The 16,557-nt window shown below is 42.9% G+C and overlaps 1 protein-coding gene across 6 annotated transcripts in view; it reads left to right on the forward strand.

Moving 5' to 3' along the window:
- The window catches only part of SUSD1 (sushi domain containing 1), a 142,786-nt gene that overhangs the window by 113,693 nt on the left and 12,536 nt on the right, over nt 1-16,557 (forward strand). For 4 of the 6 annotated variants that reach the window (XM_060014326.1, XM_060014328.1, XM_060014324.1 and 1 more), the window contains one exon: nt 11,270-11,472. The exons of 1 other annotated variant lie outside the window; for it this stretch is intronic. In XM_060014326.1, coding sequence (XP_059870309.1) covers nt 11,270-11,373 — 104 coding nt within the window. In that variant the 3' untranslated portion in view covers nt 11,374-11,472. Of the gene's footprint in view, nt 1-11,269; nt 11,473-11,687; nt 14,566-16,557 lie in introns of those variants that run through there. One more of the 6 variants, XM_060014325.1, reaches the window with a different exon arrangement.

Raw genomic sequence — 16,557 nt, forward strand, 5'->3', positions numbered from 1 at the left:
AGGGGGACATGATCCCCATCAGGAAGAGGCACAGAAAACCATGTTGGCAGACCAAAACAAAGAGCCACCAGGAGTCCACTACTTTCAACCATTTGGCTACTTAGCATGTGCACACACATACACATACACTGTTTAGAAAAGCACCCTCCATTAAGAAAGTGAAATTATCCTCCATACAACCAAAACTGGAACCCAAGGAGAAGACAGCTCAAAGGTGGGTCTCTTACTGAATCCAGCTCCAAGACCAGGGTTCCTGGGGGTGATCCGTCTCTCTTGATCCAATTAATCTAGATGTGCTTCTCATGATCTGTTAGCAATCTATGATTAATGGCAAACTTAACCATTCTCAAACCACAGTATATAATATGAAAGGGAAAGGTGGATAATCACAATCAGTACGTTCATTTAGAAAGGAAGAAAAGATAAAGAACTGTGCAGTGGCCAGGGGGCCCATAACAAGGACCACATCCTGCTGGACAGGAAAGGCAAGCACCTCCTGCCCTGGCAGCAGAATGGGTCACTTGGTCAGTTAGTTTGGCTGCCTCGGGCTCTGCCTGATGGGAGAGCAGCCTTGTCCCTTTCCTCCAGAGCCTTCCCTAAGAGAGGCAGAGAGAAGGAGCCCCACTGAATGCCTACAACTTAAACCGTCTGCTTCATGGGGGCAGTTATCTGGGTGGCGGAGTTGCCTCAGGGGTTGAGCAATCGCAGGTCCTTGTTTGCCAAGCTGGGATTCCCCTGGCAGTACATTTCTTTAAACCAGCCGGCAGCCAGCCACTGGATTTGATTCATAAGAATTCCATTAGTTTGTAGCTAATACCAGAAATCTTGTCAAGTTTATGACCTTTTGAGTCTGGAACTTTTCCTTGTGGTTCACGAATCCTAGCAACAGCCTGAGGAATTCTGCTCTTAGCCCAAAGTATCGGTTTAACTCCTTACATCCTGTCCTTCACCTCAGAGCATCATAAAACAATAGGCTGGGGTGCTTCCCAGGAGGGTCCAGTGGATGGTGCCTTACCATTGGGGGGTTTGTTACCCTGTGTGTAGAGGGCACCTAGCAGGAAATGTTTGGGAGGAACCTGGAGAAATAAGCTTCCTTCGTTTTCTGCTTATCCCCTAATCTCATTTCCCATGTCTTTATCTCTACTCACACCAAATTCAACAAGGGTAGGGGGCATGGATTTTCAACTGGGCAAGGCACATTACCTGACTGTCAGCCAGCCTGGATTGAAGATTGCCAGGCCGCAAGGGCCTCTCTCTCTTTTTTCAATTTTCTTGAGAAAATAATTTACATATAACGTCGTGTGAGTTTAAGGTGTACAATGTGATGATTTGATTCACGTACTTATTGCAAAATGATTACCGCAGTAAGGTTAGTTAATACCTCCATTACCTCACATAATCACCATATATATATGTAATTTATGTATATAGGTGTATGTATATATTTATATATATAATTTGTGTATATGTATGTGTGAATATTTAAGATCTACTCTCCTAATATCTTTCAAGTGTGCAGTACAGTACTGTTAACTACAGTCAACATGCTGTACATTAGAATATGTCCCAGAACTTAATTATCTTACAACTGGAAGTTTGTACCCTTTGACCATCATCTCCCCATTTCCCCCACCCCCAGCCCCTGGCAACCACCGTTCTATTCTCTATTTCTATGCATTCAGCTTTTTTAGATTCCATGTATAAGTGAGATCATTCTGTATTTGTCTTTCTCTGTCTGACTTATTTCACTTAGCATCATAAGTGAGGGCCTCTTTTTTCTTTTTTTGCATTTTCTCGCTATATATTTTTAACATCTTTATTGAAGTATAATTGCTTTACAATGGTGTGTTAGTTTCAGCTGTATAACAAAGTGAATCAGCTATACATATACATATATCCCCATATCTCCCCCCTCTTGCGTCTCCCTCCCACCCTCCCTATCCCACCCCTCTAGGTGGTTACAAAGCACCAAGCTGATCTCCCTGTGCTATGCGGCTGCTTCCCGCTAGCTATCTATTTTACATCTGGTAGTGTATATATGTCCATGAGTGAAGACCTCTCTTAACAAAGATGTGCGCTCTTACATTTCTGCGTGCAGATAGACTAAGCCCCCTTTCCTAGAATTGAATGATGGCCACAAAAAACAATCATGCATTCCGACATCTGGAAATTTTTCTGCCAATCCATTCCCTGCAGCTTTAAGGGCGGGATGGAGTTCCTACAGGAAAAGAGGTGCTTTTACCAGAAGAATGGAGATGTGCGAGCATCATGGACAGGCACAGATACAATAGCTTCCAGAACCCACTGCTTTCAGCAGCTGTTCAGTGTGATTAACAGACTCAAACTGGGTAGAAGTAATGGCCAAAGAGCTGGCTACAGTCATTCTACTGTGATTAAGTTAACAGGAAGGATTTTGCTTTGGAAATATCTAAGTGGCTTTTGGCCGCGCGTTTTTCCCCTCATGTTGAAAGAGAGTCTGAACCTTTGAATTCAAGCTACTGGAAAGAGCTGAGATAATAGAAAGCCCAGTTATGTTGAAATTTTGAAGGCAGCTCGAGCGGGTATACGTCTACATACAGAATGGGCTGTGCGCTCACCTGGCAGTCTCCTTTTGCCAAAATTTTGGAGCCTGCCATTTCAGAAAGTAATTTGGAGAGAACTAGAATCCAAATAAGTCCTCAAATTGTTTCAGTTTCACTCATGCCAAGCAACAGCCCCATTCTTGCCTTTGCCCTCTGATGAATTATGCTACTTGCCTTGTGCACATTGTCCCTAAAAGAGCTTTGTGATGGCTCTCAGGGAGCCAGCAGTCGGTTTGATGGGAAGTGCAGAGGCCTGGGCTTCTTTGCCCGAGTCCTGCTACTAATCAGCTGAGTGTCTTAGAAATTATATTTAACTTGGCTGGTTCTCTGTTGTCTTCCTCCAAAATCTCTGCGATCCCTTCCAGCCACAAAGTACTATGATACTGTGCTTTCTTGAGTCACAGAGCAAGGTCATTTGATATACGTGAGATGATGATAAACTGTCATCAGGGAACATCCGTTAGTCATAGGCCTGAAAGCTCTGAGTCATTAGTCACTACTCCTCTTTCCCATTTAGCCCACATTTTGCACTTGGGCAGACCTCTCTGATTGTCATTTCTGTGTTCACTCCCTGAGCAGAGGCCTTTGGATGGCTGGCCAAGCCTCTTTCTCCTCTCCCATCACAGTGTTCAGGTTTCCCTCTTCACTCGAGCCCACACTACCCCCTGACATGTTCCCTCCACAGTTCTCCAGTATTTCTTTTTCTTCTTTCCAAGGCCTCAGTTGGACACCAATGTACCCTTCTGAGTGCATCTCTCATTCTTCTCCATTCAAAGCGATGTGGCAGCTCTTCTCTGGATATGGCCCTTGCTTTCTCTCCTTATGTCTTGTGTCTTGTGTCTTATGTCTTGCTCATACGATTATGTACTTACTTCCACCTGGATTGCCCTATAACCTTCCTGTAATTTCTGTTTATTACAACCCCACCTGTTCTTCAAGATTAAAATCAATGCCATCTCCTCCTTGACACTTTTTAAAATTTCCTCAACAGGGCAGGATCTCTCTCCCTCCCTCTCTTTAGCCATTCTGCCACACTTTTGAGTCACTGGTATACTTGTTTTTTCTTACTAGATTTCATACGCTTGAGAGAGAGCATTTGAAGGCGGGAGCAGTGCCTGGCACACAGTAGGTGCTCAGTCAGAATTTATTGAATTGAGTTGAATGATTACTGGGGAACCAACAGTACAGTCTGGTGAGAAAAGAAGCATAGTGGGTGCAATACTTATCAAATAAGCCAGAGAAGATTAACATCAAGGTATAAGCTTAGTGTGTACATTATCTATGAATATGCTATGTGCATGCATGTATACACATAGACACTCACACTCATTTTATTTTTTTTAACATCTTTATTGGAGTGTAATTACTTTACAATGTTGTGTTAGTTTCTGCTATATAACAAAGTGAATCAGCTATATGTGTACATATATCCCCATATCCCCTCCCTCTTGTGTCTCCCTCCCACCCTCCCTATCCCACCCCTCTAGGTGGTCACAAAGCACTGAGCTGATCTCCCTGTGTGATGCAGCTGCTTCCCACTAGCTAGCTATTTTATACTTGGTAGTGTATATATGTCAATGCTACTCTCTCACTTCGTCCCAGCTTACCCTTCCCCCTCCCTGTGTCCTCAAGTCCATTCTCTATGTCTGCATCTTTATTCCTGTCCTGCACCTAGGTTCTTCAGAACCTTTTTTTTTTTTTTTAAGATTCCATATATATGTGTTAGCATATGGTATTTGTTTTTCTCTTTCTGACTTACTTAACTCTGTATGACAGACTCTAGGTCCATCCACCTCACTACAAATAACTCAATTTCATTTCTTTTTATGGCTGAGTAATATTCCATTGTATATATGTGCCACATCTTCTTTATCCATTCATCTGTCAATGGACACTTAGGTTGTTTCCATGTCCTGGCTATTGTAAACAGACCTGTAATGAACATTGTGGTACATGACTCTTTTTGAATTATGGTTTTCTCAAGGTATATGCCCAGTAGTGGGATTGCTGGGTCATATGGTATTTCTATTTTTAGTTTTTTAAGGAACCTCCATACTGTTCTCCATAGTGGCTGTATCAATTTACATTCCCACTGACAGTGCAGGAGGGTTCCCTTTTCTCCACACCCTCTCCAGCATTTATTGTTTGTAGATTTTTTTTTTTTTTTTAGCGGTATGCAGGCCTCTCACTGTTGTGGCCTCTCCCGTTGTGGAGCACAGGCTCTAGACACGCAGGCTCAGTGGCCATGGCTCACGGACCTAGCTGCTCTGCGGCATGTGGGATCTTCCCAGACTGGGGCACGAACCCGTGTCCCCTGCATCAGCAGGCGGACTCTCAACCACTGCGCCACCAGGGAAGCCTTGTTTGTAGGTTTTTTGATGATGGCCATTCTGACTGATGTGAGGTGATACCTCATTGTAGTTTTGATTTGCATTTCTCTAATGATTAGTGATGTTGAACATCCTTTCATGTGTTTGTTGGCAATCTGTATATCTTATTTGGAGAAATGTCTATTTAGATCTTCTGCCAATTTTTGGATTGGGTTGTTTGTTTTTTTGATATTGAACTGCATGAGCTGCTTGTATATTTTGGAGATTAAACCTTTGTCAGTTGCTTCGTTTGCAAATATTTTCTGCCATTCAGAGGGTTGTCTTTTCGTCTTGTTTATGGTTTCCTTTGCTGTGCAAAAACCTTTAAGTTTCATTAGGTCCCATTTGTTTATTTTTGTTTTTATTTCCATTTCTCTAGGAGGTGGGTCAAAAAGGATCTTGCTGTGATTTATGTCAAAGAGTGTTCTTCCTGTGTTTTCCTCTAAGAGTTTGATAGTGTCTGGCCTTACATTTAGGTCTTTAATCCATTTTGAGTTTATTTTTGTATATGATGTTAGGAAGTCACACTCATTTTAAACCTTCATAATAGTGGTAGGAAGAATTCTAATATGGCCTCACAAATTCCTGGTCCTTGGGGTACGCCCACTTTCTCTCAGTTATTCATTCAAAGGCCATTCTAGTTGTTGCTGTGAAAGGATTTGAAGATGTAATTAAAGTCCCAAATAGGGAGATTATCTGGATGGACCTGACCTAATCACATTAGCCCTTTAAATCTGTGTCTAGAAGTCAAAGACAGGGGAAATTGGAGATTCCAAGGGAGAGATGGATTTGACATAAGGGTTTCTCCTACTGGCTTTGAAGATGGAGGGGACCACGTGGCAGGGATGCGGGCAGCCTGTAGGAGCTGAGTGGCCCCTGGCTGACGGCCAGTAAGAATATGAGGACCTCAGTCCTACAACTGCAAGGAACTGAATTTAGCCCACAACGTGCATGAGCTTGGAAGCAGATTCTTCCCCACAGCCTCCAGAGGGAAATGCAGCCCTCTCAACATCTTTATTTCAGCCTTGTAAGACCCTGAGCTGAGGACCCAGTCACAGTGTGCCTGAACTTCTGACCCATGGAACTATGAGCTAATAAATGGCTGCTACTGCTAAGTTTATGGTAATTTGTTAAGCTGCAATAGAGAATGAATTCAATAATGTTGTTGACTCATCAGGCTTTACTTATCTCTAAATTAGTTTTCTGCTTTGATCTCCTTTGCCATCTCCTACTCCACAGGGGATTCAAGCAAGGGAACCCTAGAATAGCAGAGAGAAATTTAACACACTAAATAGAAGTCACAGTGCTAATTATTTGTGCCTTTTGGAGAGCAGAATTGTTGCTTTCAGGAAATGACCCTGCTGGTGTAAATTCATGAAAAAATGTCCACAGCCATAGGAAGTCCTCAAGCTGTCACGAAGTCTGAGAGTAGGAATAGGGCCTTTCTAACTGGCTCTTCAACACCTGTGATATTTCCATTAGTGAAAAGGTTCAAGATAAGCCCAGGGAATCCCTATCACTCTTCCTGAGCACTATACCTCTTCAGGGAGCCACCCTACAGAGACTGGTGGAGTTTAAGCCTCATGGATTTACTCGCTTTAAGAATGAATCACTGGGGGCTTCCCTGGTGGCGCAGTGGTTAGGAATCCGCCTGCCAATGCAGGGGACACGGGTTCGAGCCCTGGTCCGGGAAGATCCCACATGCCGCGGAGCAGCTAAGCCCGTGCGCCACAACTATTGAGCCTGCACTCTAGAGCCTGCGAGCCACAGCTGCTGAGCCCGCGTGCCTAGAGCCCGTGCTCCACAGGAGAAGCCACTGCAATGAGATGCCCACGCACCACGGCCAAGAGTAGCCTCCACTCACCATAATTAGAGTATACCCGTGTGCAGCAACGAAGACCCAAAGCAACCAAAAGTAAAAACAAATAAAATTAAAAGAAAAAAATCAATAACTTTAAAGAAAAAAAAAAAAAGAATGAATCACTGGGGTGGGATAGGGAGGGTGGGAGGGAGGGAAACGCAAGAGGGAAGAGATATGGGAACATATGTATATGTATAACTGATTCACTTTGTTATAAAGCAGAAACTAACACACCATTGTAAAGCAATTATACCCCAATAAAGATGTTAAAAAAAAAAAAGAATGAATCACTGAGAATCTGGGATATAACACATGGCTCACTCACTTGGGTTTCTAAAAGGATATTCTACAAGTGATTGAGAAGAAAAATAAGTATGGTTTTATGGCATGTGACCATGGAAGGGAAGGTAACCAGAGGATGGCAAAACTCTGAAAAATGTAATTCACATTGGCCAGTTATACATTTTCTCAGTAAGGAATTAATGTGGGAAGTCCCTAAAGAAGCATGTGGTTATACCATGATTGGATTGACTCATGTTCACAGAGTACATATATAATGTAGAAAAAAAGACGTATAACCAGGAACTGTTCTACCAGCAAGAATTGTGCCTGGAGCTACAACCCAAGTCATGTTATACAGAATGAATAAAGATGATTTCCCAGTACATACCTCGAGAGTAAGGAATAGTTGGGTTTCCTGCTAAGGGTGAAAGATGTCCTCTTTGATATTTGAAAACTAGAGAAGAGCTAACTGCTCTCCATACATTAAAGTCTTCTGCCATGGATGAAGCACTAAATTCTAGCAGGCTCATACAATTTGCAAATGAGATGGATAAACCACTGCAAGTGATCTTTGAGGAATCTTGACGAAGAAGTGAAAAGTGGGAAGACAGAGGATGAGCAAAGGGCGTGGAACTTTGTGAAAGGGAGGTAGATTTTGCAAAGTGTGCATGATGATAACTTGAAGTCAAGGCCAGGCACGGTCTTTAAGAGATGGCTCTGTGTCCACCTGGGAGAAGAAGCCGTAGTTCCCAGCAGTCAGTATGGTAGCTATGAGCAGATTGGATGAAACTGCTCTTCTTTCTTCTGGCACAGAGTCACTAAATGGTCAGGGAACTGTGGCAAGCACAATGGATTTTGACTTCAGCCAATACTTAACAATGCCCGGTGGACAGTGTGGGGAAATGAGGGCTGGGTGTGAGCTTACTGTGAGCAGTAAGCTCACAGTACTGTGAGCTTACTGTGCTGTTTTAATATCTAGTAATTCAAGTCACTCCTTTAATTTTTTTTCTTTATTAATTTCTAATTTAACCAGAACTCCTCCTTCCGTTTTATGATATGGCTTCTTAAAAATTTCAAGGCTTTTTTCTTCTGAATACCAAAAGTAGCCAAACAATGCATGCCATGTTTTTCTAGAAAGTCTCTCTCTTTTTTTTTTAAAGAATCAATTTTATTTATTTTTGGTTGCGTTGGGTCTTCGTTGCTGCACACGGGCTTTCTGTAGTTGTGGCGAGTGGGGGCTACTCTTTGTTGCAGCACGCAGGCTTCTCACTGTGGTGGCTTCTCTTGTTGCGGAGCACGGGCTCTAGGCGCGCGGGCTTCAGTAGTTGTTGCACACAAGCTCAGTAGTTGTGGCTCACGGGCTCTAGAGGGCAGGATCAGTAGTTGTGGCACACGGGCTTAGTTGCTTCGTGGCATGTGGGATCTTCCCGGACCAGGGATCGAACCCGTGTCCCTTGCATTGGCAGGCGGATTCTTAACCACTGAGACCCCAGGGAAGTCCCTCTAGAAAGTCTCTTGACAACATTTTCTGAGGTAATGATTTGCCAGGCTCTTTAGCAAGAGATACGTTCCATGGCTGCTTTTGCTGGTGCCAGCTCTCCTGTAGAGTCTCCAGTAGAATCAAATTGCTCTCAACCTGGTTGTAGAGATCTGAGCAGTGCCGATCAGTAGAGCTCTCTGCAGTGATGGAAAGATTTTGAAGCTGTGTTGTCCAGTATGGTAGCCACTCACCACTTGTGGCTACTGGGCACTTGAAATATGCACTTAAAATAGTATGACTGAGAAACTGAATTTTAAATCTAATTTAATTTAAATTAATTTAGATTTAGATAGCTACATTGTGGCTAGCGGCTACTGTATTAGACAGCACAGAATCGATGATGAAAAAGTTAAGTAGCTTGAACGGTTCTCAAATGTGCTACATTTACTGCCAGGGAAATAAGTCATCTATATTTTGAGGGTCTCAAGTCCAGGGGCTATTTTTCCTCTTAAGCCCCTCTCCCCTTACGGTAACAGATGTTTGCTTTTGCTGTTTTCAGCTCTTCAATGGCAGTGTTGGATTACCCAGGGGGAGCAGTAAGCATATGCCTGGTGCATTGGTAAAAGGAGGGTACAGACAAATGAAATACAGTTGGCCCTCCATATCCGCGGGTTCCACATTCATGGATTCAACCAACCGTGGATTGAAACTATTCAGAAAAAATAATTCCAAAAAGTTCCAAAAAGCAAAATTTGAATTTGCTGCACACTGGCAACTATTTACCTAGCATTTATTGAATATGTTGTATTTACAGCTATATACATAGCATTTATGTTGTATTAGGTATTATAACTAATCGAGAGATGATTTAAAGTATACAGTAGGTTATAAGCAACTACGACACCTTTTTATATCAGGGACTCGAGCATCTGAGGATTTTGGTATCCAAGGGGGCCCTGGAACCAGTTCCCCATGGATACTGAGGGATGGCTGTAATTTGATATTCCAACGACGACAACTGCAACAAATCATCTGGAAAAATTTGGAATTGATTGCACTCCCTTAAACTTATTCCATGACTTGGTGGTATTTTTATTTTTAATTCTATACATGCGAAGTCAGCCCCCCAAGATCTTCTCAATGTCTGGTGGCACCATCGTACAGATTTTTGTTCTTCCAAAGAGGAATTTGAGCAACCACAGCCCGAGGTCCCATAATCATCAGCCTGTGGAGGAAAGATCTGGACTAGCACCGCTGACTTCTGGGGGAGAACATGACCCACTCTGCTGCAGAAAGAGCTGGATTCAGATCTGCACTGGGAAAGTATGGTGCTGTGGTCCAAAGCAGACTCTGAAGCCAGGCAGCTTGGGTTTGCATCCTGGCTCTGTCATTTACTAGCTGGGTGACCTTGGGCAAGTTTCTTAACCACTCCATGTCTGGATTCGTCATCTATAAAATGTGAATAATAACAGTATCCAGTGTAATAATACCTGGTGCTATTATTATGGTACCCAGTGGGTGGTTAGGAGAGGTTTTAGAACAGTGTCTGGCACATAGTAAGTGCTAAGTAAGTGTTTGCAAGTTAAAATGAGATCTTTGGTTTAGAACATGATGCCCTGACTTAGTCACTTGGCCCAAATGTACAACTCAAATGTGCGCGTTTTTCAGTGAACAGCCAGGGATCTCTCTGGAGTTGACATGCGATGCACCTCTGAATAGAACATACGAATGTCTTTCAAAGAGCTTTTCCATCAATTTTCTTATTTTATCTTCATGGCAACCTGCTGAACAGAGCAGGGAGGTACTACCCTTGCTTCCTGTAGGGGAAATGACAGATGACTCTACCCAACAGAGAGGATTTGTTTGCTATGTTTGTTTTTCTTTTAAAGATTTATTTATTTTATTAATATTTTTTTTATTATTTTTTTGGCTGCATCGGGTCTTAGTTGCAGCACGCGGGATCTTTGTTGAGGCGTGAGGGATCTTTCGTCGTGGCATGCGGGCTCTTCCTTGTGGTGCTCAGGCTTCTCTCTATTTGTGGCAGCGGGTTTTCTCTTCTCTAGCTGTGGCGCGCAGGCTCCAGAGCACATGGGCTCTGTAGTTTGCGGCATGCAGGCTCTAGTGGAGGCGAGCAACCTTAGTAGTTGTGGCGCGCGGACTTAGTTGCCCCGCAGCATGTGGGGTCTTAGTTCCCTGACCAGGGATCAAACCCGCGTCCCCCAGTGGCAGATTCTTTACCACTGGAGCACCAGGGAAGTCCCTGTTTGCTATATTTGATCACTGGAGCTACCATTTTTGGAGCAAAAGTCCAAACGACGTCAGAATGACATCTTCCTCGACGCAAAGGAAAACTGCCGGTAAAAATCGATCAAGTGTAATTGACTTGAGAGAAGACCAACACACACAACACAGGGTGCTGTACGTGTGTGCCCAACAAATCAACTTTTATCCCTTGTAACTTGAATGTGGCCCAGTTTTACGCTTCCTTTTCAAAAATGTCGTGGAACAGTTTTTCCTGATGCCCTGGTCTCAGGGCCAACTGAGGGGGCACAGAAGAACTCTGGGCATTCTTGGGATGGTTTGTTAAATGGGGCCAACCTCTGGTTAAAAGAGAGCGAGGTCAGGTGGGTGTGCACCTCTGTGGAGGGCCGTGATTCTGTGCTCTGTGGGTTCAGCGTGTGGTTTTGTCCCGCAGATTCATCGCTCACGCTGCAGCAGATGGTAGGCGTTGGGCTAGGCTCCCTGGCTGTTGTGATTGTCCTCGCATTCCTCTCCTTCTCAGCAGTGTGGTATGTGTGACTGTCACTTTTGAGGAATGAGTGGAATGGAGGGAGGGTGGGGCTGGAGTCAGGAAGAACAGCTGGGATCGAGGAGGGTCAGAGGGGGAGTGCGGGAGGTTGTCCCAGGCTCAGCAGGTGAAAGGCACGGGTAACTCTGCACCTCAGGAGGGAGGGGCATGCCCTCCAGTCCCAGGAAGAGAGCAGGGTCAGTGATGGCGCCCTGACCACTCACGGAGCGGTGGCCCATCTCCTGTACCACTTCCCATGCACACAGGGGTGCACCGCAGGAGAACCTAAGTGTCAGTGAACTCTCTTTTCCTCCGCCATGTCTAGATTGCCAATGCTGCGTGAAGAGGATGCGCTGCTGCTGGGGCAGATGTTATGACAGCTTCTCAGGTGTCTGCACAGAGGCCCTGTGTGTGCGTGGGCCTGCAATCCCATTCCTGGATTCAAGACGGTGACTATCTCTTTGGAATCCCCCAAAAGGAGGACACTCGGGAATTGTTGATGTCTTCCCTGCTACACGACCAGTTTTGTGTCTCTGAACTTGAGAACCTTGATGTACAATGTAATATTGACCACAGGCTACAGGTCACATGGACTGGCCTGTGTTCTCCTCTGAGTGATGCCTGAGAGTCAGCTCCTCTAGGCACTGAATGCAAGAGACTGTCTGCCTCTTCCTTTGTAGCATCTCTGTCATTAATTCAGAATCCATTCTTTTACAATAAGTAATGAGATAGACTGAAGTGTGGGCTAGAATTTGACTTTATGAAGGAGGTCATTGCAAAGGCTAGAGATCATTGACATAGGCAAATACGGTAAACACTTCAGAAGCCCTTTTCCGACAATTGGTTGACAAACTAATTAGAAAGTATGCTAGCCTGGCCACTCCAGTAAGTTCCCTGCAATATCTGTTAGGCAGTGTTGCTTTGATACAGTTCCTTTTGTCTTATATGTATTCAAAAGCCATAAGCCTTCATTCCAGTAAAAATATTCTGTTAAGTTAGACAGTTCTCTTCCACATGAATGTTTAGAACAGCCTTGGCAATTTTTTTTTTCACTGAACATTTCCTAAAAATGCTCCATGCCTCCTTTTAGACTTGGGGGTGGAGTGGTAACAATGGGCTGCAACATTATGAAGCCCACGGCCAGAGTCCTGTGTTTATAGGGGAGGGGAACCATGCAGGCGACACGATCATCCCTTTTATCTACAACGTCGGTAGCTATGAGTGTTACTTTATCATGAACCATGTCCCGGAACTACTGTCAACATGCTGAATTTACAGATGGAGTGGATTCGATTTGACTTTTAAAGCCTGAATCAGTGTTCTTGAACTTTCCTCCCTAACCAACAATGTAACTCCAAGGCTCAGCAAGGAACGAAGGGAGAAGAAGGATGGAGGCTTGTGGCTTCTCTAAGTGATGGTGGTGTCCTTCTATGCCTTCTCCCTCCCTCTCCGGGCCTAGAGACTAGAAATCATGGGGAGGGGTGGGAGGGGACAGTGATATTGCCCAACTCGGGGTGAAGCATATATGAACGTGGTCCTAGTATTGGGCGACACCACAGTCCTGAGGAAAAGGGGCAGCCTTTCCCACATGGTGGGCTGGTGTGTTCTCCACCGGCTCACTGGGCACCAGTGAGGGACACATCTGAGCAGCCTGGGCTTGTAGGCAGATGAGGAGACATGAGCAATGATAAGAACAGGTGGCAACTCTCTATGAAGCTGCTTCCCCAGGGGCATCTGACCCAAAGCATATCCTCTCAACTGGGAAGAGTCAGAGAGAGGGAAGTGATACCCTGATGCTTGAGTTTTCAAGGCCAGCTGTCAGCCCTGGCCCCAGCCAGTACTGGGCAGTATTAGGGATAATTGTCCTTTGTCCTCTGAGGTGTCGTCTCAGACTACAACTTAGGATCAACATGTAGAACACTTCCTGCTCTCATTCAGGTGAACTGTAGAGTAGAACTCTCAATAGACTCATACAAATAGCTTCCAACTTTTATTTTTTATGTGCAACAATTCAAACTCATACAGTTTTCACAGCTCTTGAATTAAATTTGGAATCTTTACAAATTATTTGGTTAGTATTAGGTAGGGTCTCTGATGAGTAAGGATTTTCCTCCAAGCCTCCTCTAACCAAAGAGAGAATCTGAGTTTCTCCCGCTTATTATTATTTTTTACCAGCTCTGTAAATACCATATGTCTCTGTAGTCCCCCTAATTTCAAGTTCTAGAATTAACTGTCAAAGAAGCTACCTTTGTCCACATGGGAACTTAGCATAATTGTCATCGAAAGGAAGAAGTCCTATTTGCTTGGTGTCAAAAGTTTCTTGTTAAGAAAACTGACTAAATATGAAGTAAAATGTACTTCTGGGTACAGTGCAGAAATGTAAAAGCAGTTCATGAAAGAATACTGAAGTAACAAAAACATAGATTTTGTCCCTTCCTCTAAATGTTCCAAACGATAGCACAGAGTTGCTCAGTGTTAATACTTAACAGAAGTAGGTGCTGAGCATTTTCCTGCAGTTCTTTTCTGATCATTTTCTCATGCACATGAAGGCAGCCTTAAGTTCTCTGAATTCGCCTGGTAGCTTAACCACAATACCGTCCCTTTTTTTCCCAAGTGGATTCCTGGTTAAGGCGGGAAGAGCATCTCAGGAAACCAATAGTGGGTCTTCCTAGAAGCATGCAGGGTCCTTCTGTTGAAGGACTGATCAGGTAGCATTCAGAGTTGGGTTATGAGTGCCATTAAATAAAGCTGGATCCTCAGATAGTGATGGAAGAAGGATCTTTTCCTTAGTAACTGTCTTGGGGACAGTGTGTAGAGGCGAGTGCCAAGATCCAGTCTTGAGCTCCCTTCTAGACTAGGAATCAAAACGGAGGGTTGCCCAGATACGGAGCAGATTGTGCCCTGGCTGAATTTTTTTTTTTTTTTTGGTGCCCATAGTTTTTATTTATCTCCACCATAGTTTTTGTTTATACATGTTCTTTCATTCCATCCTCACAGCAGTTCTGTGTGGTGGGAAGGTTAGGAGTTATCATTTTCCCATTTTAGAGTGGAGAGATGGTTTCAGACAGAGACGTAACTTCAATTGTGGGGCCAGATATTCTGCCTGCAAGTCCAGTTCTCATTCCTGGGACTTGACAGGACATTTGGGTTCCTGGGAGAGCTAGGCCTTTATATTTCTGAACTATATATATATATATATATATATATATATATATATATATATATATATATATATATATGCGCATTGCTTTTACTATTATAGCACTTGTGTCTTTTTATACTCATCTTTTCACTGTGATATACCTTCTCCCATCACTTCTAGAAGGAGCCACAAGCAACCAAAATAGATGGAGGTTAACTAGGGGAAATAGGTAATAGTCCATCCATGACCCCAGACCTAAAATTGCAGCTGGGCCCTTAAGATTAAGACCAGAGCAAAAGTCATTACCTTGAAATTCCATAGTGGATTGGAATAAAGTTAGTATTTAAATTGATTTTAAAGGAGGTAAAAATGAATTCTCAAGGCTCCCTTTTTTGGCCAATCTCATATTGCGATTTCCTAACCCTTTAATTTTTCCATTCCCTTCATCAGAGAGAAAACCAGTGGGTAGTAGACGTCAATCAAATGGTGTTTTAAGGACCATTTGCCTCCCACAGCCATCGTTGGTTAAACTCAAGTGCCTGATTTTGGAGAGGAAAGTGTGTGTGGATTTTTCTGTGTCCGTTTGTGGGCAGGTGATGCAGTGAGGCAGGTCAGTTTAAAAAAGTGTACGTCCATTGTTTCAGAAAGAGAGAGAATGACTGAGTCATTCTGGTGACGTGTGTGTGTATCCATACCCATACTTTTTGGGCATAACTCAAGGTTACCAAAATGGGGTCAAACTAGGCATGTGGTTTGTAACATGCATTGGACACATTTTTCATGTCAATCATGATGGCATTAAAAGTTGGTACCATAATTTATTTAACTAATACTCTGTTGAGTATTGTGCATTTAGAGTATTTCCAGATGTTTACTATTCTTACATATGTCTGTATAATTGTATGCAGTTATCACTTACGCTAAATTCCTAGACTTGAAGTTGTTGGAATGAAAACGATATACATTGTAGGTTTACTACATATTGTCAGAGGAATCTCAGAAAGTTTATACCAGTTTATGCTCTCACCAGCAGGAAGCCTCAACATACCTGGGCATCGTTGATATTCTTAATCTTGATTAATCTGGTAGGTGAAAAATGACCTTTCAATGTTTTGTTTGCATTTCTCTGACTAATTTGCATGTTGACTGGTCATTTGTAATTCTGTTGTGGTGACATGCCTTTTTTCTCAGTAGTTGGCTTGTCTTATATTGATTTGAAAAAGTTCTTTGTATTATAGTAATTTTCACTTTTAGCTGTCACACGTGTTGTAAACAAATTTTCTACTTTATTATTTCCCTTTTGACCTGTTTGTGTCATGCACTGCCACACAAAAACTTTAAATTTGTGTAGTCAAATGTATCAGTCTTTTTCCTTACGTATTTTGCCTTTGGTACCATGCTTAGAAGGACTTTCCAATCTCAAGGTAATAACTATAATTCAGCAGTTAAAAAAAATTTAAATCTTTAATCCATCTGAAACATTTTAGTATAAGGAATGAGGTCGGGAGGGGTCTTTTTTTATTCTTGCTAAATGGTTTAGCCAGTTCTATGAATATTCCTTGACTGTTATTTTTTTCCCCTCGTGATTTGACTCGTATACTGAATCATATACTAGAGTCTATTTCTGAACTTTCTCTTTTGTTCTGCTGATTTATTTCTGTACCAGTACCACCTGCTATAAGTTTAAAATAGGGGTTTTTTTTTAGTACCAACTAAAAGTAAGTTACCACCCTTTTCCTGTTAATTCTCAGAGTATTCTCAGGTTTTATTATATATTTATTCATGTATACATATTTATTATACGTAAACTAAAGAATTATTTGGTCAAGTTCCCCCCAAAATCTTCATATTTTTCTTGGGGATGTATTAAATAAAGAGTGCTCTTATCCCAGAACACAATATGTGTCTCCATTTAATGTTTGTGTGTGCTCCTGTCTAGCGTGTTCTAATTTTCAACTTACAAGGTTATTCATTCTTATTTTTGGTTGTGTGTGTCTCGATATTTTACATCTCGTTATCCTGAACTCTTACGTCCCTACCTCTGATCCTGCCC

The sequence above is a fragment of the Delphinus delphis genome, chromosome 6 (genome assembly GCF_949987515.2).
Source record: "Delphinus delphis chromosome 6, mDelDel1.2, whole genome shotgun sequence".
NCBI classification, from domain to species: Eukaryota; Metazoa; Chordata; class Mammalia; order Artiodactyla; family Delphinidae; genus Delphinus; species Delphinus delphis.